The 27,296-nt window shown below is 41.7% G+C and overlaps 1 protein-coding gene across 1 annotated transcript in view; it reads right to left on the bottom strand.

Annotated features, from left to right (window-relative positions):
* Positions 1 to 27,296, bottom strand: part of Hecw1 (HECT, C2 and WW domain containing E3 ubiquitin protein ligase 1) — a 390,788-nt gene that overhangs the window by 202,513 nt on the left and 160,979 nt on the right. Inside the window, 2 exon segments of the mRNA XM_010610867.3 lie at positions 2,105 to 2,212; positions 12,779 to 13,103. Of these exon segments, the coding sequence (XP_010609169.1) occupies positions 2,105 to 2,212; positions 12,779 to 13,103 (433 nt within the window).

The following is a 27,296-nucleotide window of genomic DNA, read 5'->3' as shown; positions in this document are numbered from 1 at the left end:
TTTTTTTGAGACAGGGTCTCACTATTTGAGACTGACCTGGAACTCACTATATACCCCAGGCTGGTCTTGAACTCAGAGCGATCCTCCTGCCTCAGCCTCCCAAGTGCTGGGATTATAGGCATGAGCCACTATCCCCAACTATGTTTTTTGTTTCTATTAAGATTTATGAGGTTTGTGTTACGTACTGCTTCTTGTAGTCATCTTTATACCTAAGCCAAGTTCGTGTTTCTGCTAAATGATGCTGTTTGTTGGGGGAGGGACTGGCATGACTTGGGGGAAAACATCCTACTGGGGACACAGAAATATAGGAATGAGGGTGACTTCATGCTGCACCTTGGCAGCTGGACAGAGAGGTTTCAGGTGATGCAGGAAGCTTCGGGGCAGATGGTAACAGAATTGGGTTTGAGGAATTTTGTCTGCTATGAATATGGAGGTGGCTTAGAGAGTGGAAAGCTAGAATCAGGGAGACATATTAAGGAAAAAAATTCTTCTGTTAAGAAATGTGTTATGTATGTCTATCTCTACAACTATGTCTCATAAAATCATGTCCCCACTCTATACCCCAACAGTAGAAATTTCTTGGTTGTTTATTCATTCTGCATGAGCCAACATAAAAAAGAGTACTAGTGTTTGTTATGGTTTAGAACTAAGCCCCCCACCCCAATTCTCACGTGTGTGGACTTGATTGGATCACGGGTGCCGTAGTCATCAATGGCTTTGCCCACTGAAAGGTTCAGTAGCTGAATGTGCTGTTAGGAGGTGGGGCCTGGTTGGAGGTGGTCACTGGAGGCTTGACCTAGAAGGTTCTATTTCCCTCCCAGGCTCCACTCTTCACTCTCTGCTTTCTGGCTGCCAGGGACCTTTTCTTCTGCTATGCCTTTGTGCCACACTGTTTCTGCCTCGGAGTGGCGGACCACAGACTGAAACTGTGAGGCAAAATAAACCTCTCCTCCCTCAAGGTGTCAGTGTTGGGTATTTTGTCCCAGCAATAAGAAAGCAACTGAGACAGTGCTATTGCTGGGAGCAGAGACACTATAAGACTCTGGAGGGCACACGTGGGGCTTTCATTTTCAAATTGGTAGTCCCTGGAATATAGCAGGTCTTAAAAAATGTTCATCGGGTGAGTAAATGGAAATGAGAGTGAATGAAAATGGAAGGAGAGCATAGATTCTTTTGTTAAACAGTTAAATTACAATGGTAACTCCAGATTCCGTATATATCTTTTCCTCTGAGAACTGCACCCCTAAACAACATATTATTCTGTTTCCTTTCAGACATGCTATCCTGAATGAATAAATACCTGCTGAGAGCTACAGAATGCATAAAAGAGTTTGTCTATGAAAGTACTCTACCAAACTCATGTGGAAGAAAGGCCTTGCGAACTAAAGGTCATCCATGCATTCCCTTAGCTGGCAAACACAAGGCCCATATAGGTATATCTATCCTCATGCAATGAGAAATACATCAATATGGGGTCCAATGGGAAAAACCCTGCCATAACTATGAAAATTATTTATTTTCACAGATGGAAGAAAATCTTAAAAAAATATGTCAGTAAAATACAGGACACCAAGTTTATACATATAGAAATATGGGTTGATCAGTAAGGTTTGTATTATCACTATCATTCCTATCTTGCAGAGTTGTGGTAAGAGTCAAAGACCAGGGAAAACTTCGAAATGTTACCAATATGCTGGGACCGTGGGCAAAGAGCCTCGAAAGACTTGGTGAAGCAAAAGCAAAATGAAAAGATAAGATACATGTTGAGAAGACCTGGTCTCACCTATCTCAAAATTGGGGACCACTTAGAGGAGCCATGGATTGAACGTCTAGAGTCCTAAGACCAGAAGCTTATAAACATGAACCTAAGTTTTCTTTGGTATTAAAGGACTGGTCTGTCAAGCTGCTTTGGATGACTGTTTTTCACCTTTACTAGAGCTCACTACTCATTCCTAAAAATCTTCTTAAAGTGATCATTAAATCTACCTATCTCTTTTCCATGGTGCATTTTTAAGCGAAAACTATCTATCATAACAAAGAATAAAGCAATTGAATCTTGCTTCTGCCGTATCTGCTGAGCAACAAAAATGGTAAAACTACTCACGTTCCACAAAATAAGAGCTGGCGTCAATCTTCCAGATGATCTGTCCCCGTTGAGAACCATTGACTCCACGGTTCTTATAGTCCAAAAAGTTTTCAGACAAGACTTCATCTATATCCACAGAAGAAGAGAGCAATGAAGAGAAACATATCAGTCAACAGCATATTTAGAAAAAAAAAAAAAAAAAAAGAAAAGAGCAAAGGATACAAATGCCATTCCCAGCTTAATAGAAGAAAAAGCACCTGGAGTCAGAGAGCTGGAACATCAAAAGACACCAGCAGGACCAACTCCTTTTTCTCCCCACCTAACACTTCTGGACAGTGGTTATCTAGCTGGCTCTTGAACACTTCCAAAAGCAGAGCTAATCACTGTGTTGAGAGGTAATTTCACTTTTGAATACCTCTTAATGTTTAAAGAGGTGTTCCTCCTATAGCTTCCCCATTTGAGACTGAAGATGGGACATCAACAGAATGCCCCATCACTCTTTCCATCTGGGGTCCTGATCTTATGGACCCCATCCTGTATCATCTCCTCTCTGGGCGCCACATGAAACTCGTTCATTCATCCCTTCATGAACTCAGACAGTCTCTTGTTCATTCCCGCTGAGACTCATCACCAGATACCAGGGAAGGCGTAGGGGCTGTGTTCTTCGTGAAATCAATATAGTATCTTCTGAACTAATGCTTACAAACAACTGACGCAAAAAAAAATAAAAAAGTACCATCGTAATTTGTGATAAGAGATATGAAGGAAAAGAGAAGGGGGTGCTACAACAGAGAAGGACAAGGAAGGAGGCCAACAGAGTGGTCAGGGGGTGCTGAAGAGTGAGAAGAGCCACAGGGCCAGAAAACAAAGGTGGTGTTGGAAGGTTGGGTGGGTAGAGCTCGGATATCCTGAGCTCAGCTGGTGAGTGATTGTGCACTTTTGCCCTGTATCTCTTCTCATCACTTTGCAAGCCACTGATTTGCATCTTAAAGCAGACGCCCACAGAGGAGAGCTGTACTCTTGGAAAGGACAGATCCTAGAAGATCAAAGTCACTTTCACCTCCTTAATTTCAGGCACTACACTTTCAGTGAAGATGAAGATAGAGATACAAGTTTTATCTTGATCTTTTATGGCTATTATAGTTTCCACTTTCCCAGAAATCGGCTGAGATAGTTGGATCTGAGGCTGTGGGAAAAACTAAGTTTTGAGGGTCCATATCCAACATAAAAGCTGCAAGGACAGCTTTAGCAACGATTTCTGAGGGCAGCCCAGAGCCTTTGGCCCCTAGACAAGCAAATAGGTCATGGTTGCCTTTTTCCTCCTAAAAGAGCCACATCCTGAATCCCGCAGGACTGAGAAGATAGGCAGTGAGGAAGTTCAGAAAGGGCTGAGCTTGAAGCCAATTCTAGGTTTCTCATCTGCAAAGTGAGGGGCCGTTATAACTTCAGCTTTACAGGGGAGGAGTAAGGGAGACATCTAAATGACTTGTAAACTGATATGTTGATTGCACATTTTTGGATGCCCTTTCCTTGTAAAGTTGACTGGGTAGAGTGATACTGCCTTTGCCTTGTTAAACAAGAACTGTTTGCATGCTTTGGAAAGTCTCTTGTTTGTAAAATTTGCCTGTCTTTATATGCGCAGTGTGTGCTCACAGCCTGGTTTGGGCTTCTAAGATGATTGCATAATAAATCTTTCATAGTAATTGCCTCATTTCTGCAAGAAGCCTAATATTTTCTTAGCTCCCTAGGTCTTCAGGACAGATATAAAGTCTCATACCTAGGTAGAAATTTGCCTCATTATTGCAGTTCTCCAGGGGATGGTATTTACTTAAATCTATCTCCTTGGATCACCTGAATATTCACTTTAATAATCACAGTTAGGTATTCACATACTGTGACACCTAGACAGGAATGCCCACTCCTGTATGAAATAATTTATATTGCACATTTGGCTCCATTGCAGGCATTATACCAGGGACACACCAGCCAACAGCCCCAGGGTCTGAATTCTCAGGGAGTCTCTAATATACTTGAGAATTTATTCAAGAAAACAATCAATTTCATTAGAATAGAGAAAGCATAAAAATGGGTTAAGTATGAAGGAACCACAGGAACACAAATGAGAAAAGAATGGGATGAGTAGGTAGAACCAGAAAAAAAAAAAAAACCCAAAAAACTAATGAAAATGGCAAAAATAAAACATTTTTAAAGAGAAAAAAAATATATTTTGCTGTATACATTTAAGCAGGGCACATTGTAAGGGTTTGATCATTAGTTCATAAATACTCCCTTCCCTGACACTAATAATAATAATAATAATACTTAATAACAAATATCAGACAAGCAAATAGAACTGTCTGCATTCCTGCCTGGACCAGGTCTCCTGAGAATTCAACCTCTTTTCCAAGGTATTAATCACCGCTGGTTAGGACACTTACTATATTTGTCTAGGAATCCAAATGCATTGGCCAGGTCAGTTGAAGAAAAACAGAATGCATCTACATATTTTGCACAGAAGTAAATTTAACAAAAGGAATTCAGTGCTGGAGAAATGGGCTGTGGGTTGAGTCTTTCTAGAATAATTCCCAGAATAATCCTGCCCACCTGGCTCCCAAGAAGGCTTATGCCCGTGTCTCACTCAGAAAGGCCACCCTTGGACCTGCGAAGGGCAAGAACTCAGGACAGTAGCTGTGGCCAAGCCCACACAATGGCCTGTCCTCCCACAAAGATGGTGACCAGCCAGCGGCAATGGAGTAGGTTATAGCCACCACTGCATCGCTGCCTGCTGATACCCAGGAACCTAGTGAGGCGACACACAACACTGTTGGAGAAAAGCTCCATTTCTCAAAGGCATATTTGGGCAGGAAAATCCCCACATTTCACTTCCCAATCTTGGGCAGGTGGAGCTAATTATGAAGAAACTAAATTGTATCCAGAGCCTGGTTGCACACGAGTGTGGGAAATATAATTACCATCGGACCAGATTCTGGGCTGGATGAAGGCACTTGTGAGAGGAGAGGACTGGGTGGACGTTGGGGGCCAAACCACTCTCACTGTGCCTGGACACGGAACGACACTTGCTGGGCTTTTTACCCAGAGGCTTTGTTTAACGTTGTCGAGGCAGAACTCTTTGTGAAAAGCACGTTTACCGCCCCCTTGTGACAGGAAGGTTACATCTACCATCCTCTACCTGTGATCTACGCAGCTTCTTTAATTCCTTTGTGTCTTATCTTCGCTACAAAATGAGGATAATATTAGAAGCTTCCTTAAAATTTTGTAGTGAGGACTAAATGAACAATTACAGGCACAAGTCTGAGAATAGTGTCAGGCATCTAATAAGCAGCTATTTCTGTTCATTGTCTGGGCTAAAAATAGGGCCTTCTATTTTAAAGCCCCATGATACTTAATGAGCAAAAGCATTAATAACAACTTGAGACATTAGCTTATGCCAGTACTACTTAAATGTAGCCATTTTATGTTTTGTACAGAACACAGAGACGTATTAAGTTCCTCAAAATAAGATTATATGGACTGGATGATGCTTATTTCTTCTGGTGCGTAGAATCCTATCTTCTGCTCCACAGTTTATAACAGAGAAAATATCTTTTCAGATTACTAAAGTTTTAATCAGAAAATTCTAGTTAAGCTTCCAAAAACAAACATACCTAAAAAATGAGAAATGTGTTTCCTTGATTATTCTTCAAAATGCTAACCATACCAGTGGTTTCCACATTCTAACTGTACAGAGGGGACAACAAACGTACTATTGCTGTTAAAAGCAGAATGGGCAAGTGAGCCATTCTCCTTTATAAACAATAACCAAGGAGAATCAAGCCAATAACCTGGCTTCCTAAGCTCATCAGAAAAAAAAATACAACATGGCTTTCATTTCTTGGAGTAACTCATGCCTTCTACACCTTCTGATACTAAAACCTTGGAAAGATCTCTAAAGAGTCTTCCACCATGCATTTTTACCAAAATAGTTTGACAAGAGAAAATGAGAAAATCTGCTCACCTTGCATAAAACAGAGCCAATGATGTAGAAGCTCCGCTGCCTCGTGCTAGGAAAGCACTCTAAGGATAAAGGGGCAGGGAAGGTCCTAAAAGCTGATGTCCCTTTCTTCCTTCCGTGGATTTTCCTTCGTGTTGCTTCTTTGAACACAAGGATTCTATTTCTGCCTCGATTCAATATGGTGCCAGCTCTTCTGTATTCTAATACAGAATTTTCCTTTGCCGCATGCAAAGGAAATTTTTCAGTTATTCAAGAGTTGGCATGAAGAAGCAATGAAGGAGGAGAAGGAGGAAGAGGGCGAATGGCTACTGCTGCATTTTTCCCACTCTGCTGTGTTAACTGTGGTGAAACTGGATTGGGAAGCAAGATTTGACTGAGAAGACATCCAAGAAGAGAACAAGAACAAAAAAGGCAGAAAATATACATGAAAGGCTAAGGAATATAGAGGATGAAAAAAATGTCAGTGGAAAAGAAAAGCCCTGAAGGTAAAAGGAATATGAAAGAATTCTGGCTGAACCACTTAGTCTCTTAGAACAAGAGATATTGTCTGGGTTAGGAAATCAATAGTGGAAAACAAATGAGAATTGCCTAGGGCTTTTAAACATTAGTGTATCAGTATCTTTGGGTGGCTAATTACTTTTTTTGTTTTTTGTTTGTTTGTTTGTTTGTGATCAGATCTTGCTAAACTGTCCAGAGTGGGCTTGAGCTTGAATCTGTGATTCTCCTGTCTCAGCCTCCCAGAATGCTGGGGTTACAGGCATGCATCACCATGCCAAGCTGGAAAAATACTTTTATAATAAAGTTATTCTGTGCTTTGTAGGATGCTGAGTAGCATCTCTTGGCTCTACTCAGTTGATGCCAACAGTACCTCCTATAATCCAAAAGTCAAAACTGTCTTCAGACACTACCAAATAGTTCCCAAGGAGTAAAAATTAACCTTGGTAGAGAATTGCTGGTTTATACTTACTTAAAAGCAATCACCATAAGAATAATAAGAGAATGCAAAACTTGTAAATCAACTGATCATTCCCAAAAAAGGAAGGAAAAAAAAAGAGACAAAGAAAATGCATTAAGTAAGGAATATGAAGACACTGGCAAAAAGAAGTCATAACATAATGGTAAGTACAATAAATGTAAATATCCTATCCTAACTAATTAAAAATTAGATAGTCTCCTATCAGAATTAAAAGACACACACAAAGTATGCTATAGGGAGGTGGAGGAAACTAAGAGGTGAAGACTAGAGAGTGGTCTTCCAGTCAATGGGGCTATGGTCTGGAAGAGGGTAGGGGGACCCCAGCCCCTTCTTCTTCTTCTTTGTTTTCCACTTTCCAGCCATGATAGGAAAAGCTCTTGTTTCAGTTTATATCTAGACACTGCCCCAAAGCCTCACCCACTCATAGCCGGGGCTTTGGAGCAGTGATTTCATCGTGAGGGCATGATTCTCCTCAGAGGATTAGTAGTCCACAGATAGTTTACTGCTGAACTACTGTTAAGAGGCAGAATCTTGTCAGAAGAGAAGGAGGACTGGGTATGTGGCTAGGATGGATTCATCTCTTCCTAATATCCCTTAGCACTCTTTCGCTGCTTCCTGCTGCCATACCATGAACTGTTTCTCCTCTATGATGCCCCTCTGCTGTGCTTTCCTGCCTTTGAGCCAGTCGACTGTGGCCCGAAACCTCGACAAACCATGAGCTAAATTGTGGGCATCTGAGTGTGGCATATTGTGTCCCAGTGAGGAGAAAGTAAGACAGTTTTGTTCCTTTATGTACTGTTTCCTGCCATGTGTACTTCCCTACCACAGACCCAAAAGGAACAGGGCTAATGGGCCATAGACTGAAATCTCTGAAACCATGAGTCAGAATAAATCCTCTCTCTTTATAAATTGGCTATCTCTGGTACTTTCATCCATAAGGGAAAGCTGCCACACATGCGCGCGCGCACACACACAAACACACACACACACACACACACACACACCATAAATGCTGGCACATGCCTGTTCACTTCCTGTATATCTCCATGTGATGCCCTGTGCTGCCTCAGATTTCCACCAGATTAGACTCCTCGGCCTTGGACCAGAACCAGGAGTCAAAATAAGCCTCTTTTCTTTATAACTTTCCCAGGCTTTGGTATGGCATTATTAGCATCAGAAAACAGACAGACACAGTAGATAAAGATTAATTAAGAGTGTTTGGCTAGACATTTTAATACACTCCATTCAAAGATGCAAAACAAATGATGAAAATGCGTCACAATATGTAACATGTGGGTAATATGCGGACTAGAGTTTGTAGCTTAGTTAAGGTAGAATGCTTTCCTAGTATGTGTGAAGTCTGAGCTCCAAATAAAATGAGTAAGATTGATCTATATCTGTATCTATCTATCTATAGCTGCATACATGAGGGTGAGAGGAAGAGAGAAAGATGGAGGAAGGAAGAGGCAGAAAGAGAGAGAGAGAGAGAGAGAGAGAGGGGGGGGGGGGACTGAGAGATTAAGAGTGAGGAGCAATCCTTGATTTGAGCAGTGCTATGTTAACCAAAACCTGTACACATCCTATCTCTACAGGTTCTGCTTTAACTCGCATCACTGCTACCTCAGTTGCTATGAACTTGGGAAGGAAGGACACAGTTTCAGTACGTATGAGTTTTAGTTAACACAATACCATATACAAGTGAACAGACAGATCATAGAAACAAACTAAAAAAAAAAAAAAATCCAAAGAATCTGTTGCTAACATCACACATGTGGAGCGGCACAGAAGGTAAGGAAGAGAATATACATCCCCAGGCCAATGAATAGGTACACTTCAACAGTGTAATTTCAGGGTAATTTTTTATTTTAATTTTTCCCTGAGTTATCATCTCTTGTTATACAGAACTTTGAATGAATCACTGTAGTCTAGTTTCATTATGTTTTAAGTTACAGGCCAACTTCTAGCATGGAATTGAGATAATATGGCAAGAATGTGATTTATTCAAACTGTAATTTGATAAGCCAAAACTTTCCAAATTAGGAGTGTAGTATGCCTACTTTTCCTACTCAGTTGTATTCTTGTGATTTTAATAGCACATTTAATTCATATTTAAGCAGTTTTAATAGGGATTGCTTCCCCAGAAGTCAAAGGAATAGCTATTTTTAAAAACTCATAATTCTCAAAGAGAATTTTAAAAGATTATATTTTTTAAAACATCAAAATGTTAAATGAAGAGGTAAAATATTTATATACAGTAATTTATCTTCATTAATATAGCATTCTAATGATTACAGATTTCAATTGTACCCATCAAATTATGGATCCTAACCCAATTATACAATAATGCTCCCTTAGTGTAAGCCAAGGGTACGGTTGAATCCTTCATTAACCCTAGATACTACAGGACTGATTTTATTTGACAAAGTCAAATAGGCACTACTGAATGAATAAATGCAAAGCTACTTGCTGGAAGTACTGATTTCTAAGAAATTTGCCTCCATGTCCTATGTGTTTGACCAAAGATAAGCTTCTGGACATTCACTGACATTCTAACATTTAAAAAGTCATTATCCTGTCCCCACTTGGTTTGGTCAGGAACCTTTGTCTATAAAGCACAATGAAAATAACTGCATATTCATCTATGGGTCAAGGCAGGGCTGAATGAAGTGTGGCAGTTAGGGTGATCTGCCATCATGCATTCAGGGAATAAAGCTTCTCGACAAGATAAATCAAAACATGATATACAGTATTGATTGGCAGGCAGTAAATGTGCAGCGTCTTATCGCTTTCTGTCACTGACCCTGAGAAGCAAATTATGTTTTTCCCCCTCAATTTTGGAGATAAGGAGCCTGAAGCTTAGAAGAAAGTGCCTGGCTGAAATCATACACCTGGGGGAAAAAAATCATACACCTGGCCCAAAGCAGAGCATGACTCTAAACCAGGTCTACCTGTCCCTGAAACCACAGATCTTTCCCCATTCTGTGCCACCAGGAGAGAATCATGTATTGCTCTCATCTAGCTCATCACGAGCCACTCTGTAAATGAGGGTAACCAATGACATTCATGCCTCTGTTACTGTCCTGTTGCTGGGTTCCTACTGTAATGGGAGCACTGGTGACTTGGGAAGGTGCTATCGATCCCCCTTTGTATCCAGGTATCTTCACCCACCTATGGCAAAGAGAATCACGTTTGCATGTTTGCCTGGAGAGCTGCAGAGGTCAGATGACGCTGAAGGCATCACACACTTGGCCTCACACGGATGATGTTCCCATGGCCCAGTGATGTGGAATGGCCTACACCTGAGGCCGTACCAGAGCGCCAACATGTCCATGGCCAGCATGGGTTCTGCTGCCAAGGGTGGCAGCTGAGTAGCCATGGGAGCCACTGAATTGGCACCTCCTCATTTGGAAATGACAGATTAGACGACAGATTAGATTTAGCATCTCTAAATGTCTAGGTCTAGATCTATGGCTTGAGGTTTCGAAAGGTTCTGCCAATCTGCAAGAGAAGTTACTAAGGACTTGCAAATTATGAACATGAAGATTCTCAGATAATTTTGGATTGGAAAACTGTAAAATATTACGCCACTGAAAGTGTTGGCATTTTGCATTAAATAACTTCACAGTTATATATGTGCAGCTACTATGAGAATAACAACCTGTCAGGGTAAGACTGAAAATGATGACTTGTGGTTACTTCTGGCTCAGCCCAAACATCATGTTAGATTTTAGTCGTTCAAGGGGTTTCGCAATACTTGACAAAAGGGCCGATAGCCCTTCCTGCTTCCGACACCCACCTCTCTAGTTCTCAGTGGTGTGAGCTCCTAATGTCCTTCCACTTCACCACCTGTTCCATCTTCTTTTTGAGCATTTCCTCTGCCTCTCTCTTTGAGGGGGACCTTCTAGTGTTCTTTCTACTCCCAATCCACAAGTAACTAACAGTGCCAGTCACCCCAGATCTGCATCTCCAGCCAGGATCTAGGAATGAGCTCAGACCCATCCATCGGTTTGGGTGCGGTCCTTCAGGCACTTCACACCCTGTAAGTGCCCGCTAAATTCCTCCCCTTCTCCCCCAACATGCTCCTTCCCATTGTTCCTAACTCAAAGAATGGCACCGACACTCACCACCTGCAGGAGGTTACCCCTGTGAAGATTGGATTCAAAATAAAGTCTCTGTGTGTAAAGGAAAAAACCTAAGGTGCTAAACAAGTCACATCCTTGAATAAAGAGAGGGTGGATAGGAGGATGATTGTGGCAAACTAAAGGCAGCTAATTGCAACCCTGTGGTATTTCAGGCTGAGTTTGACAAGTTAGGGGCCTCTTTGGAGGACACTAGAAAGATGGCCTTTAACGTGAAGTCTCTACCTTTTTAAATGTTGACAATTAAACTTAAAACAAAACCATCTGGATTGAACAAAATATGCTTGGGAGCCTGTTATCTTGTCTCTTTTCCTAGATTGAAATATTTACTTTTATTCAAGAACTAATTTTTTAAAAAATGACATTTCACTTTTTCAAAGTCCAGTTTATCTACTAAGTACTATTTGTGTAAAATTTTCAAAAGTTATGCTTCTTCTTCTTCTTCAATTGTGTATGTTCTGTAAACATATTAACCAAGCTAATGGCAGAAATTTCAAGAGAGCCAAAAATGTTTTCCTGAACATTGGATGAGATTCCTTTTAATCTATCAGAAAAGTGGCCAGGCTGTAAGGCCACACATAACAGTGAATTCCTCCCTGTGATGCTCAGAGATGCTAACTCTGGTGTCATGTGTTGTGGTGTGTAGATGATACACTGAAGGCACTATTCTTGGCCTCTCTTGGACCTGGTGTTGGATCTACTGACTCTTGGGAGCCCCCCAAACCACACCTTGGATTGTGTAATACCGTCTCAATTTCTGCTACACTTGATCCTGCCATGTAAAATACAGGAAATGCATTTTTCATAGTTTAAACTTGTAAGATTTATTTTTAAAACCAATCAGTGAGAACGGTGAAACTTTTATAAAGTAGTTGAAGCAGCACCTACTTTATTTGCATAATTTGACTTGTTTGGACAGATTTGAGAAAATTCACATAGAAAAATCTCCCCTAGTGAACTTTCAATTTGGAAACTTTCCTAATTTTGAATAAAGCTCTATCTCAGGTAGAACAAGTCAGTTTTCTCCAGGCTGATGACTCTACAAACCCATCATGTCTTTTAAAAACAAAGCAGTAAGAACTGGATGAAATGATTATATTGGAAACAGTGAAGTTACCAGCACACTGGTTGGGAATACAGTATTACTTCAGTCTTAAACACATGGATTTAGAAAAAGGCTTTTGATATTCACTTGTTCCTAAGTAGAAGAGCTTCTTTAACTGCAAATGTTGTGGCATTTGGGTTTAACCATACCCCGTTCTGCTATCTCATGATTCTCTTCCACCCAGGAGAGATGGTAAGATAAGCCTGATGGTTTGGATTGCAGAAAAACAAAGCAAAGGACGGGTGGTATTCAGTATGTTATAACTCAGTTCGTTGTGCATTTAATTACGGTAGAGTTCAGAAATATGTTCAAGTGTATGTTGAAATGAATTATGAGTACTACACCTATTGAATGCCCAAACCCGTGCATGAGACCACTGTTTCTGCAGCATGCTGTCAATTGCCCTGGTTAATTAAGTCAGTGGCGCCATGAGCAAGGCTGGAGGGGACAAGCTACTCACCTATGAGGTACATGCCAATCCAGTCCCCTGCATCCACCTCTTCCTTGATGTCCCAGTGGATCACCAGGTCCTGAGAGTGCCCTATGGAATAGTAGGAGCTGCTGACCATGAGTGTGGAGCGGCTATCTGAGGTGACCAGGTCGGTGTCGCTGGTGGAGCGGGGTATGGTGACTCCATCGTGGGGGATGCCCCTGATGTCCATGTTGTGGAACTGGTCAGGGTTGTAGCTGTAGCGAAGTGGCTCCTTGCACCGGCGCCGGCTCTGGGAGTTTCGAGATGGAGACGCCATGGCAGCCAGGCCTAAAAACCTGTTCTGGTACAGATTCTGTGGGGACAAATAGATAGTGAACAGCGTCAGGTGTGCTGGCAACTCTGTCCCTGTCCTCACATGAAGTTTAAAATGTGTTGAGGGAAATAAACTGGGAGATTCGAAACACAACACCCAGCACGCTCCTAGACAAAAAGACCCCAACTCTGGACAACAGTAAGAAGGACATAAACATACCAAAGCACCCATATTTGCATGTTCTGTTGCAGTCTCAGCCTCTTCTGCTCACTTGAGCCTACTGGATTCTGGAAAGACTGGGATGTGTGCAGAATGGCCCTGAAGATATGGCTGCCCCAACCAAAGTGCTGTCTCCTGAGCTCTTCAACATCAATTCAATCCAATCACATTTTACCCTTTCTGGGGTAAATGATTATCTTCACTGAGTATTCTATGGATCATTTCCTACACACAGCTGGAATTCAAGATGGGCCCTGCTGGGTGAGGCAGCCTTTCCCGCTCCAGTTAGGAACTCTTCTCTTTATAGCTCTGGGATGCCTGATATTTCTATTAAGGATTCAAACATCCCAGTAATCATCTTTGAACACTGGAGTTTTCAATAAAACCCAACCTCGGAGGATTGCCTCCCACACAGCCTATATTATTATAGAAAAGACTGAAGTTGATGAACAAAACGCATGTTTTAAAAAAAATGTTTACAACATTGAGTACTCAATGATGAGCTGAGCTAATGCAGCTCAATACCTTGTTCTGGGTGTGTGTAACTTTAGAAACATGGAAAGAAGGGCAGATTCTGGCCTCATTGAAGAATATTAAAATTGGAATCTAAATGTACATTGCTTGGATTTCTGGCTATGAAAGTACATGCTCTTCTATAAATAATAGTATCTTTTGTTCTCTCCCTCTCTGTCTCTCTCGAAATCAGTACTGGGGACTGAGCCCAGGGCCTCACACATGCTAGGAAAATGCTGTACCACTGAGCTACATGTTTAGAACTTTTTAAAAATTAGTTTAAAATAGGGTCTTGCTAAGCTGCCCAGGCAAGCCTTAAACATGCCATCATCTTTGCTCAGTTTCCCAAGCAACTGGTACCCAGCATATTTTTGTTTTCAAGGAAAGAAAAACAAAGTCCTAAAAAAGTGTTAAATCATGCTATTTAGAGTTCAGGGACTATGCTGTAGCTTATTACACACATCAATCAAATAGAAGTCACCGACTTTTTGTTTACCTGCCATAAAGACTAGCCCCAGCAACCATCTACACTTTAAATAATATAAGTCTACTTAGCAGTGATTTAGGCCTACACTTTTTCCAAGGCCGGAGCACTTGTAAAAAGTCCATTAAGGTAATAAAGCACAGGCTGACCTCTGAGTCTTGGTCTTTAATGGCCAGATGGAGGCTTTCACATTCATTGTTTTGTCTCTTGTTAGGAATTCCTCTGGCCCTACTGGTGATAACCATAAAATTACTATGAGAAGCAAAGCCAGACTTGGAAAGCATCTCATCATGCTATCAGGGCTACATGCTATACTAAAAAATGCTTTTCACTACACTAAGTTCTTGTGCCAGGAAGACAAGCCATGTACCTGAGCCCAGCAGAGCTTGGATCCCATACCCATCCATCTCCCAGCACCATGGCTCTTCTGGGCAGTTCAGGGGTGGTCTCAAGACAGACACTCCTCTAGGGCTCTGTCCCCAGAAACTCTTGCAAAATTCCCAATATAGAAAGGCTGCTACTATGACATAAAATTTCTCAGTGACATATACTTTTGACAGATTAGTAACACTCTAAAGTACTGTGGGGATGGAAAACTTGGGAATTAAATGAAATAAAGTATATACCAAACCATGATCAAAACTGTTGCAGCAAACTTCAGCTCCAAGTTACATCTCTCTGGATAAATGGGTCTTTATTAAACTGGGTTCTTTATCCAGGAGTGAGTTGTAAGAATTTAAAAAGTCAGTGCAATCAGTTGGAAACTGGATAAAGATGTGATTTTTTCTATAAAATGGAATACTACTCAGCCATAAGGAATGAGAAAATAGATTCATTCATAGGAAAATGGATGCATATTGAGGATATACTCCTAAGTGAAATAAATAAGTCACATGTATAAATACCAACTAGTTTCTCTGGTGTGAAAAACTATAATAGTACATAAGATCCTAATGATATAACTAACAATGTGAAATTGGAAGAAAAGGGCTAAAGGTGTAGGGAAAGTGGGGGGGGTAGGGGAAAGGTAATAAGGGAAAAGAAAAAATATGAGAAAATGAAAAAATGGAAACAAAGTGTTTGTAAATGGGGAGGGGAGGAGGGGGTGAAGGGAGGGCAGGGGTAAGGGGAAAAAATGAAAACCAAGACCTGTCATGTAAAGGTACAAGGTCCCAATGATGAATGTAACTGTACTGTATACTTAAAATGTACCAGTAAACTCAATTAAACAAATAAATAAAAATAAAAAGTCAGTTCAAATCATATTCTTAGTATAATACAAGATCAACAAGCAGAAACATAAAATACCACTGGTCTTGCTTTGGAGAAAAAGTCTGATTAAAACACAGGGAGTGGAGCATCAGCTAGGCCAAGCCACTGGTCAAATGCCCCTTCCCATCACCCCAGAGTCCTCACACTCTGCTCATTCTGCACAGACCCTACAAGCTACCTCGGGTCACGGCCCTCCAGGTTTCCTTATAAAACTGAGATTACTGGCTCTCAAGAAGGGGGCCCCTTTATTTGTAAGGTCTGTGATTGAGTAGGATATATATATTTTTTTTTCTTTCTTTCTTTTTTTTTTTTTCTGGTACCAGGGATCGAACTTGGGTCCTTGAGCTTGCGAGGCAGGTGGCAGAACCACTAAGCTAAATCCCTGGCCTAGAGTAGGCTATTTTTGTATTAGTGTTGAAGAGGCCGACAGAATGCTTTTTACCCATCTGGTTTCAATTGGGGCTTCAAAAATTATTGAGTGTTTCTCTTTTGATGAAAACATCCACTCTGCTATTGCATTTTTACCAGAATTCCCTGGAAACTGAGCAAATCTCTTGCAACTGTCAAATTACACCAGTGGTCACTGTGTGTATGGTGAGAACAAAGGCACAGAAGGAAACATTAGTGCAAGAGGTCTTTTGTTACTAACTACGGCGATGGAATAGTGGTATTTGCGAGGAATAAGAGGGGCAGCCTCAGCTCTTCCTGAAGATCACACTCTCCTCCTCTTCTCTGAACACTGGTAGACTACATAGTACAACTTTTTAGAAACACCTGGATGTGAGTCCTGGGACTTAAATATTCACTTATTCATACCTGCAAGCAGGATTTGTCCTTTGGCCCCAACCAGCCTTGATATCATCTCTCCTGTGTCCTTCCCCACTTCTGCTCTGAGGCCCCAGGACTACATTCCCCTGCTTTCTGTCTCACAGCTCCATGCCTGTGTGTGTCCACTCCTCCACTGTGAAGCTTTACCATCGCTACAGCCTCTGTGCTTGGCATAATTCCTGGTTTGTTAAAAAAAAACACCTTAAAATGTCAATTAAGATTTTTTTTTATTCAGTTCAACACCTTTTGTACTAGGAAGGCTTTAAAGTGAATTATAAAAATAGATTAAATACAGAGAGACATTATAACTTAGGAGTAGGTGGTACAGAATAAGAAAATAAAGATAGAGGTAAAGAGTTATGTAGGAAGGAGGCTAACATAAAAATATTTTCTGTCATGTCCTCAACAGGTTCTTTTGTTAAAGACTCACAACAGTTGCTTCTTTTTCGTTTTAATTTACAGCTTTATTGATGCATAGTCAATGAATAAAATCCGATGGTTTCAAGGTGACGATGTGACATACCAAGCTTTTAAGAAATTCCAGTCCAGCTAGTTAACACATCTTTCACCTCACCTAGTTACTCTCTTTAAGTTTTGCTTTGTTTTGTGGTGAGAACAGCTAAGCAAATTTTGGTAGTTGCTTCTTGGATGCAGCAGGTGGATTGTGCTGTCAGTCCAACTTGCAATTTCTCTCTGGCTGTTTCCTGGGCTTTCACTAAGGTTCCCAATGCACACTACAGACTAATCAGGCTGCAAGAGGTGATTTAATGGTTCTCCCTTCACAACTGAGCCTCTGGAGATAGATGAAGATGAAGATTGGCCCTGATTTTAAATAGCCACAGTCTCTTGCTAGACAGTGATTCCGATGTTCTACAACCTCTCAATTCTTCCTAATCTCCTCTGACAACAACCTCCTTTACCATTCTTCTCTGGGGAGGGGGAGGAGTGGATCTCGCCACTGTCTGTATAAAGAGGAATCAGCTGGCATTGCCAAGTTGCTCCTGGGTTTTTCTCCACTCCACCAATAGTTCAAGTGCCTTTTACCAGCTCTTATTTTCAATGACAGACAATATGACAATGATGGGAGGATTCTAAAAATATCGTAAATTGTCTCGATAATATCATGATTTTTCACTTAACTGGATATAATCCAGGATGCGTAATTATGGGCTATGTTAGGGACAGTTTTTAATTGACTCTGAGAAAATGGATCCAGTGACAACCATCTAAATGCACCCTGCAAAGAGCCCACTTTATAAGGAGTGAAATTCCATCTGCTGGATTTTTTTTTCTATTTATAGCAAAGGATCCACCAATGTTTTGTTTTCCAACTTGAAGAATCTCATAATTGTTAAACTGTTTTGAATTAAGTACTATGTTCTCCGCTTGATGTTGTTGTTTTAATCTTGGGACAGGCTTTGGGTATTTAATGTATTTAGAGTACTTCTAGATAATTGTATGTAGTACAGCCCATTAGCAAAAACAAAGCCTTCTGTAAGGAAATAGGATCTTAAAAGCAGAAAATCACCTCTTCTGGGAGGAAGCATGTTTTAAGCATGGTATCTTGTTAAGAGCGCAGAAAAATAAAAGGCTCTGCTCATTCGATTTCTGAAAAAATCATTACCAGCTTTGCCATTTTTGAATACGAGGATGTGAGTGATGCCATCTTGTACATGAAAAGAAAAGAGATCAACACCTGTTGAGAATAGAGAAAATAATTCTTAAACATGAGCTCTACTCTAAGAAAGAAAATATAAAATAAAAACAGGCCCAGAAGGAAACTTCATTAAACGATATGAGATGCAGTTATAGAAATTGGCATTATTTAGTTGGAAGAACTGCACAATAATTTTGAGTCCAAGAGCAAATTTTATTTTGATCAAGTAGATGCCTGCAGCTTTTTAAATTCTGTATTTGGCTCTGGTTATGCCACCAGGGGTTCTATGGGGGAAAAAAAGGAATCAAAACATTTTTTTCTACAAAAGATTTGGGAAAATTTACAACAAAAGAAATAGGAAGATATGAAACAGAAATGCAGAAGTCTTGATAAGAAAGAGGATATTAATAACATGAGCATTTACTCTATGCAGGAACTTTGCATTCTATCTCATACTAACCTGACAATAAAACTGAGGTTTTTCTATGGAGAGACTCTGGTCTCAACTCAGCTTAGTATCAACCCCCCTTCTCTGGCTTTGACGCAGATACAAGCAGACCCTGAGTGTCAAGTTTGATTTAAAATTATCTTCCTTGTTCACTTATTTCTAATCAGTGTTCCTCTCCTAGAAGTCAGCCATTGATGGGGTTGGATGCTCGCCTAGCTACTGTAGGTCTTCATTTCCAGTTAGGGGAGAGCCTGATAAGAATGTAGGTGATGCTCAATGACTGTTTTATTGAATGAATGAATGAATGAATGAATGGATGGATATGTGGGTGATGTGGGAGATGGGTGCAACTGCCTCCCATTTCTCCAAGCCATGACATGATGCTCTCTCTGCTCCTAGGGCTCTGAAACCACTCTAAATGCTTATTTTGGCTTAGCCACAAGGCTTGGTGCCCAGAGTCCCTGAGCTCTTTGTTCCTGAATTACAATGGTCTAGACCGGGTGCCCAGATGGCAGGGCCAACAGAAGTCCCAGGAGACCTTCCAGAGACAGTGCAGGACAGGCAAGGACAGCTCCAGCTGGATGGCACAGACACAAGACCAGGGCAGGTTTACCTGAAGCCCCTAAAGGAGAAACCTTCCACCCAACCCATGGCCTGTCCTAGGTGGAAGTGCAAAGGAACAGAAAAATCAGGTTGCCTACACAGTCCCTCTGAGTCACCACTGCTAAGTGGAACATTTTTTCAGGCTAAGAAGAAACAAGCCCACCCTCCTGAGAGTTATTTTATTGCTTCTTGGTAAAAAGAGAGTTGGGGAACAAGATAAAACATTGCCTAGGTTATCCTCCTCCATCTCATTTCCTGGGATTTGAATTCTCAATGTCTGTTTTGTGTTCTTGTAACAAAATACTTGAGGTCAGGTACTTTATATGGAGAGGATGACTTTGGCTCACAATTCTGGGGACTGGAAAGTCCAAAGAGTGTGATGTGGACATCCTGATGAGGGCCACCTGTCCTCATCCCAACAAGGCAGGGAAGTGGGAAGGAAAGTGACCGGTGGTGCAGAAGACAGCAGATGTGTAGAGCAGCCTTGCTTTTCTTAACAACTAGCCCGCCTGAGAACTGATTCATTCCTGTTAGACCCAGGCCACCCTGCAAGACCAGCAATGATCTAGTGATGAGGGTGGAGCCTGTGTGATCTCACTGTCTTCTGTAAGGCTCCACCTCTTAAAAGGTCCCCCGCCTCCGCATCACCACAGCCTCCAGCCTCCAGCCTTTGAGGGCCAAACCATGCTGCAAACCCTAGCAGGCATCCTGCATGTGCATCTGGACTTCTGCTTGGAAATACAAACAGGGTTATGAGGGAGGTGGGGGACAGAGGTGGGTATGGGAGGCTTGGCCTGGACTTGGGACTCCATCTTAGATATCACAGGAGGAATGTGGCAGACGGCTGTCCTCCCACTATCTCTGTTGAACTCTTCAACTCCAGACACTGACTCCTGTGACTTGGTCCTCCATTGTGTTTTCAGTATCCGAGCCATGTGTCAAAAAAGTTTTCTTTTGTGCTGGCCATTGTGCAGAAGAATATCAGAGGATTACATAAACTATGCTGTGTGGGCTCCTTTTCTTTGAAAAAAGAAATAAAACCCACACATTGCTGGCTAAATGGGAACATTAGGCAGAGAAAGTTTTAATAAGCAAATCAAGCCAAGCCAGAAAAATATCCACAGAGATGATTCAACAATAGGTTTAAGAGAGTTGAACGGCTCCTCCCTGTCTTCTCCTCTGGAGCACAGTGGATATGCGGAGAGGAAGCCTCTGCTTGTGATTCAGGCCTGGTTCTCACTGACACATGAGAGAAGCGAGCAGGAGCCTCAGCTGCACCATGTGCTGGGCGTGCATGCAACTTTTGCTTCCTTGGTCAAGTCTGGAATTTCTTGTTGTACCTCTGGGTCTCTCGAAAAAATGTCTGAAAGTGTTCAACAGTGAAGCTGCTAACATCTAGGTGCTTGTACAGCCAGAGCAATGAGCAGAGGGCTTGGTGTAGGAAAAGGGGGAAGCAAGGGGGCAGAAGGGACACTCTCTTGTCATTTAGAGGAGAATACCTACCTTACATCTCTTCTAAACAACATAAAGAGGAAGGTTCAAGAGTAGTATATTCGCACGTGGCATGCGTGTGTTTGTGTGTGTAAGAGGCAGAATGAAGGGAAGTTCACAGATGAGAGGGAATTGTTAATGCTTTTTCAATATTAGACAGGGCAATTCCCTCCTTGGGAGAGCACTAACCTGAAACTGGAAAAGCTCCTTTTCCCCCTCTGACACAGCAGGATAAAACGAACATAGTTTCATTTCGCAGAACCATCATAGCGCTAGGTCCCCTGATGACTTTGCAGAAGCCACTTGGTCATGGCAAGGGCATAAAGCTAGTTGTCAACAGGCTGCATTATTTTCCTGGCCACTTATGTATGAGGTGCCCCCCAACTGCCTCAATTTACCCTACCTCAATCTCCAGAGCTGTATGCTGTGCCAACAGTGTGACTGTCTCTTCCCACGACTCCGTGTTTGATTATACGGCCATCCTCCCAAACCAACACATAAAACCACAAATCACACAGAGTCTCCAAGTGAGCATTATAATGAGCCTGTTACAGTTCCCTCTTAAAGCCAGGTACAGTGGCGCATACTGTAATCCCAGCTATTTGGGAGGCTGAGGTAGAAGACTGCAAGTTTGAAGCTGTCCCAGGCAACTCAGTGTCTCAAAATAAAATAAAAAGGGCTGGGAATGTGACTCAGTGATAGAATGCTGATTCCTAGTGCTGCAAAGAATAATAAGAAAGTAGAAAGAAAGGAATGGAGGGAGGGAGGCTGAGAGAGACAGAGGGAGGGAAGGGACGAAGAAAAGAAGGGAGAGAGGAAGGAAGGGAGGAAGGAAAGAAGGAAGGAAGGAAGGAGAGGAAAGGAAGGAGAAAGAAAGGAAGGAAGAAAGCTGGGGCCCTGAGAAGGGCATTCACCTGCCTGGACTGCACAGTAAATGAGTAGCAGTCATGACTGGGCCTTAGTCCTACTGGCAGTGGCTGTTAGCTGATCCACCAGCTCATCACTGCCCAGCCGTCCTGCCTTGGAGGGTGCACCAAGCTTATTGAGAGTGTGAGCCAGTGTGTTTCCCTCCTCTATTCATGATTCTGTTCAGCTTTTCCTGTTAATAGGCAATGAACGGTTTTGAGAAATGCACATTAGTAGAACTTCAAATACGGTGGTACATTTTCATACATATGGAAATTAATACTTAAAATACATTATGCACTGAGGAGTTTCAAGGTGCTGTATAACTGCACCTTAAATTTTTATACTTGCGGGAGGTTGGACACAGTGAGGTCAGGTAGGTTTTTCAGTAAATCTTTGGTTTGGTTTTCTCCTTCCTTCCTTTAGTCCATAGTGTCTATATGTTCTTTACCACATTCTACACATTTTGCTAAGTGTTAAGGATGGAGACAGAGATGATTTAAATAGTGCCACTGCCTTCAAAGAGTTTTGTGTAAGAGGCAGACATTTACGCAGTCAACTATGAAACAATGCTGAGGACAATGACAGGAGTGGTAGACCAGGTCCCTGTGGGAGGCAAGGAAATGCTGGGAAGCTTTCCCAGATGGGGGAATGCTACAGCTATCCTTGGAAGGAAGGTGAGGAAGGTCACTGATGACCAAACACAGAGTGAAATCCAATGTGAGCAGAAGGAGTTCCATGCATGGAGGCGCAGCCTTGTAGAAAACATGATGTGTTCCCAGATTCTGCAGCACTGTGCTCAGCCACCTGCCAGAGCATCAGGAGCAGCAGAAGTCTGACAAGAGGATTTCCCGTGCCACACCAAGAAATAGGACTTATTCCATTGGGGGTGGGGTAGGGAGATTTTAAATCTGGACAGTGATATGTCTACTCTAGAAACTTCCCATTGCACCAATGAGGAGGAGAGCAAGGAATGTAGGGGATCCCATTGCACAGCTCTCCAAGGCTAAGGCCATATATAGGGAGGAGCTCCATTGAGCAGGTGTCTCTAAGTCTAAACTCACAGCATCAACTCCAGACCAGCCATGAGGTGTCATGAAGGGAGTGGAGAGTGAAATAATAACTGGCCCAGGTCCCTGAAGGGCTGTGTAAATGAAAGGATGATCCAGAGGCACGCACAATCAAGGAGCGCTCCAGACAGCACAGTGCACACTCTATTTTTACTGAGCTTTCCCAGCTGTTCATTCATCCACAATATGTAAGTAATTCATGCACCACACAACACATTCTAAGTCAAACACCACTGTGCCTAATTTTATTATAGGGGACTTTGCATCACTTAAGTGCAGAGCCCCGGAATGCTTTACTCATCAAACCTAATCAAGGAGAAGTAAATTTCAGGATATTTGCATCCTTAATTTTCAAGTTTGACTCACATCAGTGTAGATGGAATTGGACTAAATTTTTAGAACATATTGTACTTATACTCTCATCTTGCTATAGGATATGGTACAAAGTCTATCCTTGATGGTTATATAGCAAAGTAATGTTGCCAACAGTGTAGGAGGATAAGTGAATCTATAAATTACACACATGTGAGAATACAGCACATGATCTGTACCATACTAGGTGATGAGGTGGACTGAATACCAATCACTGGGTGAAAAAGATACATATATAGGCAAGTCATTGTAATACAGATAACAAGTTTACAGGGACTTATAGGATAGAGCAATATCTACTGACTTTGAAAGAGACGGAAGTAAGACTTTAGGGAGAAGTGGAAAACATATATTTGGGCAGAAGGAACATACACCATGCTTCAGAGTTGTAAAGACTGCCTGATGTGTGCAGGGCACAGGAAGACCAGAGCACACGAGGCAGAGGGAGCTTAGGTAGAAGCAGCACACAGGGATGAGGCTGGAGCAGAAAACGAGACCAAACCTGAAGGCCAACTGTGTGGCGGTAGGTTAGTCAACTTTCTGTCACCATGACCACAAACCTTAAGAAAAACAACTTAAAGGAGGAAAGATTTATTCTGGCTCACCGTTTCACTACACGCCTGGATAGGTGGCACATGCTCTAATCCCTTAGGAGGATGAAGCAGAAGGACTGGGAGTTCAGCCCAGCATAGGCATTTTAGTGAGACCCTGTCTCAGAATAAGAAAGTAAAAACGTCTGGAGATGGAGCTCACTGCAAAGGCTCTGAGTGCCTCAAAAACACAAAACAAAACAAAACAAAACAAACAGTGTTTCTGTGGTCAGCTGGCTCCACTGCTTCTAGGCCAAGACAGAAATATTATGGCAGAAGGTGGCAAGCAAAGTTACTCATCTCACGGTAGCCAGAAAGCAGAGAGAAAGGGAAAGAGAAAAAGAAAAAAACTCAAAGGCAGAAGAAGAAATCAAAGAACTTCTGCTTTTCCGGTTCCACTCAGGCTCTCATCCTATTGGGTCGAGCTGCTGTCATTCAAGGCTGGATTCCACCCTCGTTAGCTGTCTGTCTGCCAATCATCCCTGGAAACACCTTCGCAGACACGCCCAGATTTATGCCTTACCAGTTTCCTAGGTGTTTCTCAAGGCAATCAGGTTGACCATGCAGATTCACCGTTATACCCAGTGAGCAGGGGTTCTTTTGAAGACAGGGAAAGATCTAGTGGGGGCCTTGTATTCACTATGCTTTCACAAATACTGTACCCCTGAGCATCTTTCTTCAGGAGTAACTGGGCAGAAGTTTTTGCTGAAGCAGCCGGGGAAGCTAGTGGGTAGGCTGATGGATACTGTAGTATGTAAGGTCATTTTACCTGCTTTTTCAGATTTCCCATCAGAACTAGGGAAGGTCCCCTCTTGAACCACAACTCCCTCAAGGACCAGGATCCACCAAGCCTGTCATCTGTACACAGGGAGGCTGACCCAGAGTAACAGCATGGTCCTTTGGGGTCAAAGTGTCTCAGGGGCAGAGCTATTTCTGATACAAATTCAGTGTTAATACCTGAGATCAGTTTTAGAAAGTGACTCAGGGCAGTGATGAAGAGAAAAACAAATGGCAGCTGGCATTATAAAGGCATCTAGCGGCTCTCTCCTTCAGTATTTCATATGTATCTCTCTTCTTTTCTTGAGGAGTGACAAAGCAAGCTCCTATCTCAGATGGGGTCACACATGTTCCCGGCCAGGTTCCTTCCCCATCATTACTGTGCCCACTCGGATGGTATTTTGAGCCCATGTTACTTGGTTTCAATTCTAGCTGCCACTTTCCTCAGCCATACTTGGCTATTCCAACTTTACACCAGCAGTATAATAGGAATGCCAGCAGGGACAGTTTAAATTGAGAGGTTTCTGTTGGAAGAAGAAAGAAACGGAAAGAATTGATGCTATTTTTGAAAAGGTCCTATCTTTAGTGATCTAGGATAAAATGGGAGAGTTGAAAGAATGAGGTAAAAATCAACCCACTATCATCTCCATCGAGCTCTTACCATCAATAGAAGCAAGAAATGACAAAGTGAAGACAAAGATTTGCGTTTTGAGTGAGCCAAAGCTAAATGAGCAAGTGTGTAAGAGTGTGAGAGTTCCTTATTGAACATTACAACAACCTCAAGATATGCCTGTGGTCAAAACAAGCAGATCAAGGGACCTAGATGGGTGCCTAACCATTTTGTTATCCATTATATGTGGAAATGGTAAAAGGAAGGAACAATCCTATTTCGAAAACAAAAAATGGAATTTGTTATTTAGTTCTGACTGTATTGGGGAAATGCACTGAGATTATGACGAATGTGAGTTGGTAATGATCAAACCTCTTAGTACAAAGTTTTGTTTGACTCTAAAATGCACTAAAGGAAAGCAAACTCTCAGCTATTACTTTTTATGTGTGTCTTACAGAATACTAATGATTTTTTTTTCTTTTTTCCTTCCTTCCTTCTTTTCTTTTTTGTCATTACTGGGGATTGAACCCAAGGCCTTCACAATAAGCTTCATCCCCAGCCCTTTTAAAATTTATTATTTAGAGACAAGGTCTTGCTGAGTACCTAAACTGTCCAGGCTAGGCTCTAACTTGTGATCTTTCTGCCTCAATCTCCCAGAGTGCTGGGATTCCAGGCATGCACCACCACATCTGGCTTGATGAAGATTAACATATTTAACAGGAAGTTCCCCCTGATACCTGTATATCAACTAACTTTATGATTTTTCCAAAACTAAACAGAAAGGAAGAAAGAGGTGAGGCAGGTTGGAACCTCTGACCTCAGGGGCAAAGCTATAGTCTCCTGCGGGATTCAGGGTAGCATTTTTAGTTGTGTAGAGAATACAAAAGCATGGTTTCACACAGTGTGTACTTCTGCTTTGATGCCTGTGACTGCCACCCACCCTTGTCTATTACATCAGAAGATGCAACCTCCAAGAGGGATATCTAAGTCCCGGTTCTTCCACCCCAACTCTCATCAAGGGAGTCCTTGCTCACATGATACAGGTTTACAACACATTCACTCACTCCATTTGAATTAGTTACAAGACAGGCTACCTACATCCAGAAAAATTCTCGATGATCTGGATATTTTAGGTTTTTTTTTTATTTGAGCCTTGAGTTTATTACTCAGATAATAGCTATCATTTGCCATTTTACTTCCCATGCAGAAAACAGTAGAGAATAAACTTTCCTGTCCTTCTAGAGAATAACAACTGTAAAGCCACAAAATGCCACTGACACGACTTTTGGTAGAGGCAGAGATTTTTCTCATGAAACATGAGGCACCTGAATTGCCATTCAAACTGCTCATTAAGTTTTCTTGCAAAACCCCAAGAGACAGTAGTATTTAAAGAGAAATGACAAAATGGAAGTAACTTGGGCTTTTGAAAGGCTGTTCAAAATGAAACATTAATTCTGAGGATACCAGAGCTACAGGTGAATACTAATGAACCAAAAGTATCTCCATATTCCAAGATAATGGCTTTGATCTTTGAAAAGGATGAGTATCATCATCACAAGACAAAGCTCGCCGCATCAGCACACTCAGTTATGAGCCATGCTAGTGGCTGGTATCATAGGACTGCTTTATTAATATTACCCACAGACTGTCAGAACCATGTGTCTGGATGGTTTTATACTGCTAACCGTGCATTTACCAGCCAGACTTCATGTATTTCATTCATTCTGACAACAAATGCACATGCCAAGCATTGGAAATTGAACTAGAATATAAACCTTGGCATTTACTCTGGAGAGTCAGGACGTGCTCCAGTGAAAAATTAGAAACAGTCTAAGACTTTCTACGGAGTTGGAGTATCCAGTTGTCAAAGTCAGCTTATTAGAATAAAACAGAAATGCAAGCACAGAGTAGGGTGGATATTCCCAACGGGGAGAACGATGACCTCGCAACCAGAATAGAAAAAGGTCCCAGGACTCATGGTGCTAATCCTAATCTGGGAAAGCACAATCCCAAGGGCCATAACCCCCAATGCCGAAACTCCCAAAGATCAAAAACTCTATTCCAAGAGAACTAAAAGAATCATATCACAGAGAAGTATGTGCACCCATGTTTATAGCGGCACAGTTTGTAATAGCTAAATCTTGGAAACAACCTATTTGCCCATCCGTTGGAAACTGGATAAAGAAGATGTGGTTTTTCTATAAAATGGAATATTACTCAGCCATAAAGAGCGAGAGAATAGATTCATTCATAGGAAAATGGATACATATTGAAGATATACTCCTAAGTGAAATAAATAAGTCCCACATGTGTAAATACCAAATAGTTTCCCTGGTGTGAATATTCTGCAACAATGCATAAGATTCTAATAAGATTACTGACATTTAGAAAT

Source organism: Fukomys damarensis, unplaced genomic scaffold (assembly GCF_012274545.1).
Source record: "Fukomys damarensis isolate Sample0158 unplaced genomic scaffold, DMR_v1.0_HiC HiC_scaffold_17, whole genome shotgun sequence".
NCBI classification, from domain to species: Eukaryota; Metazoa; Chordata; class Mammalia; order Rodentia; family Bathyergidae; genus Fukomys; species Fukomys damarensis.
The sequence above is the reverse complement of the archived record's forward strand: the minus strand, read 5'-3'. Positions and strand labels throughout refer to the sequence as shown.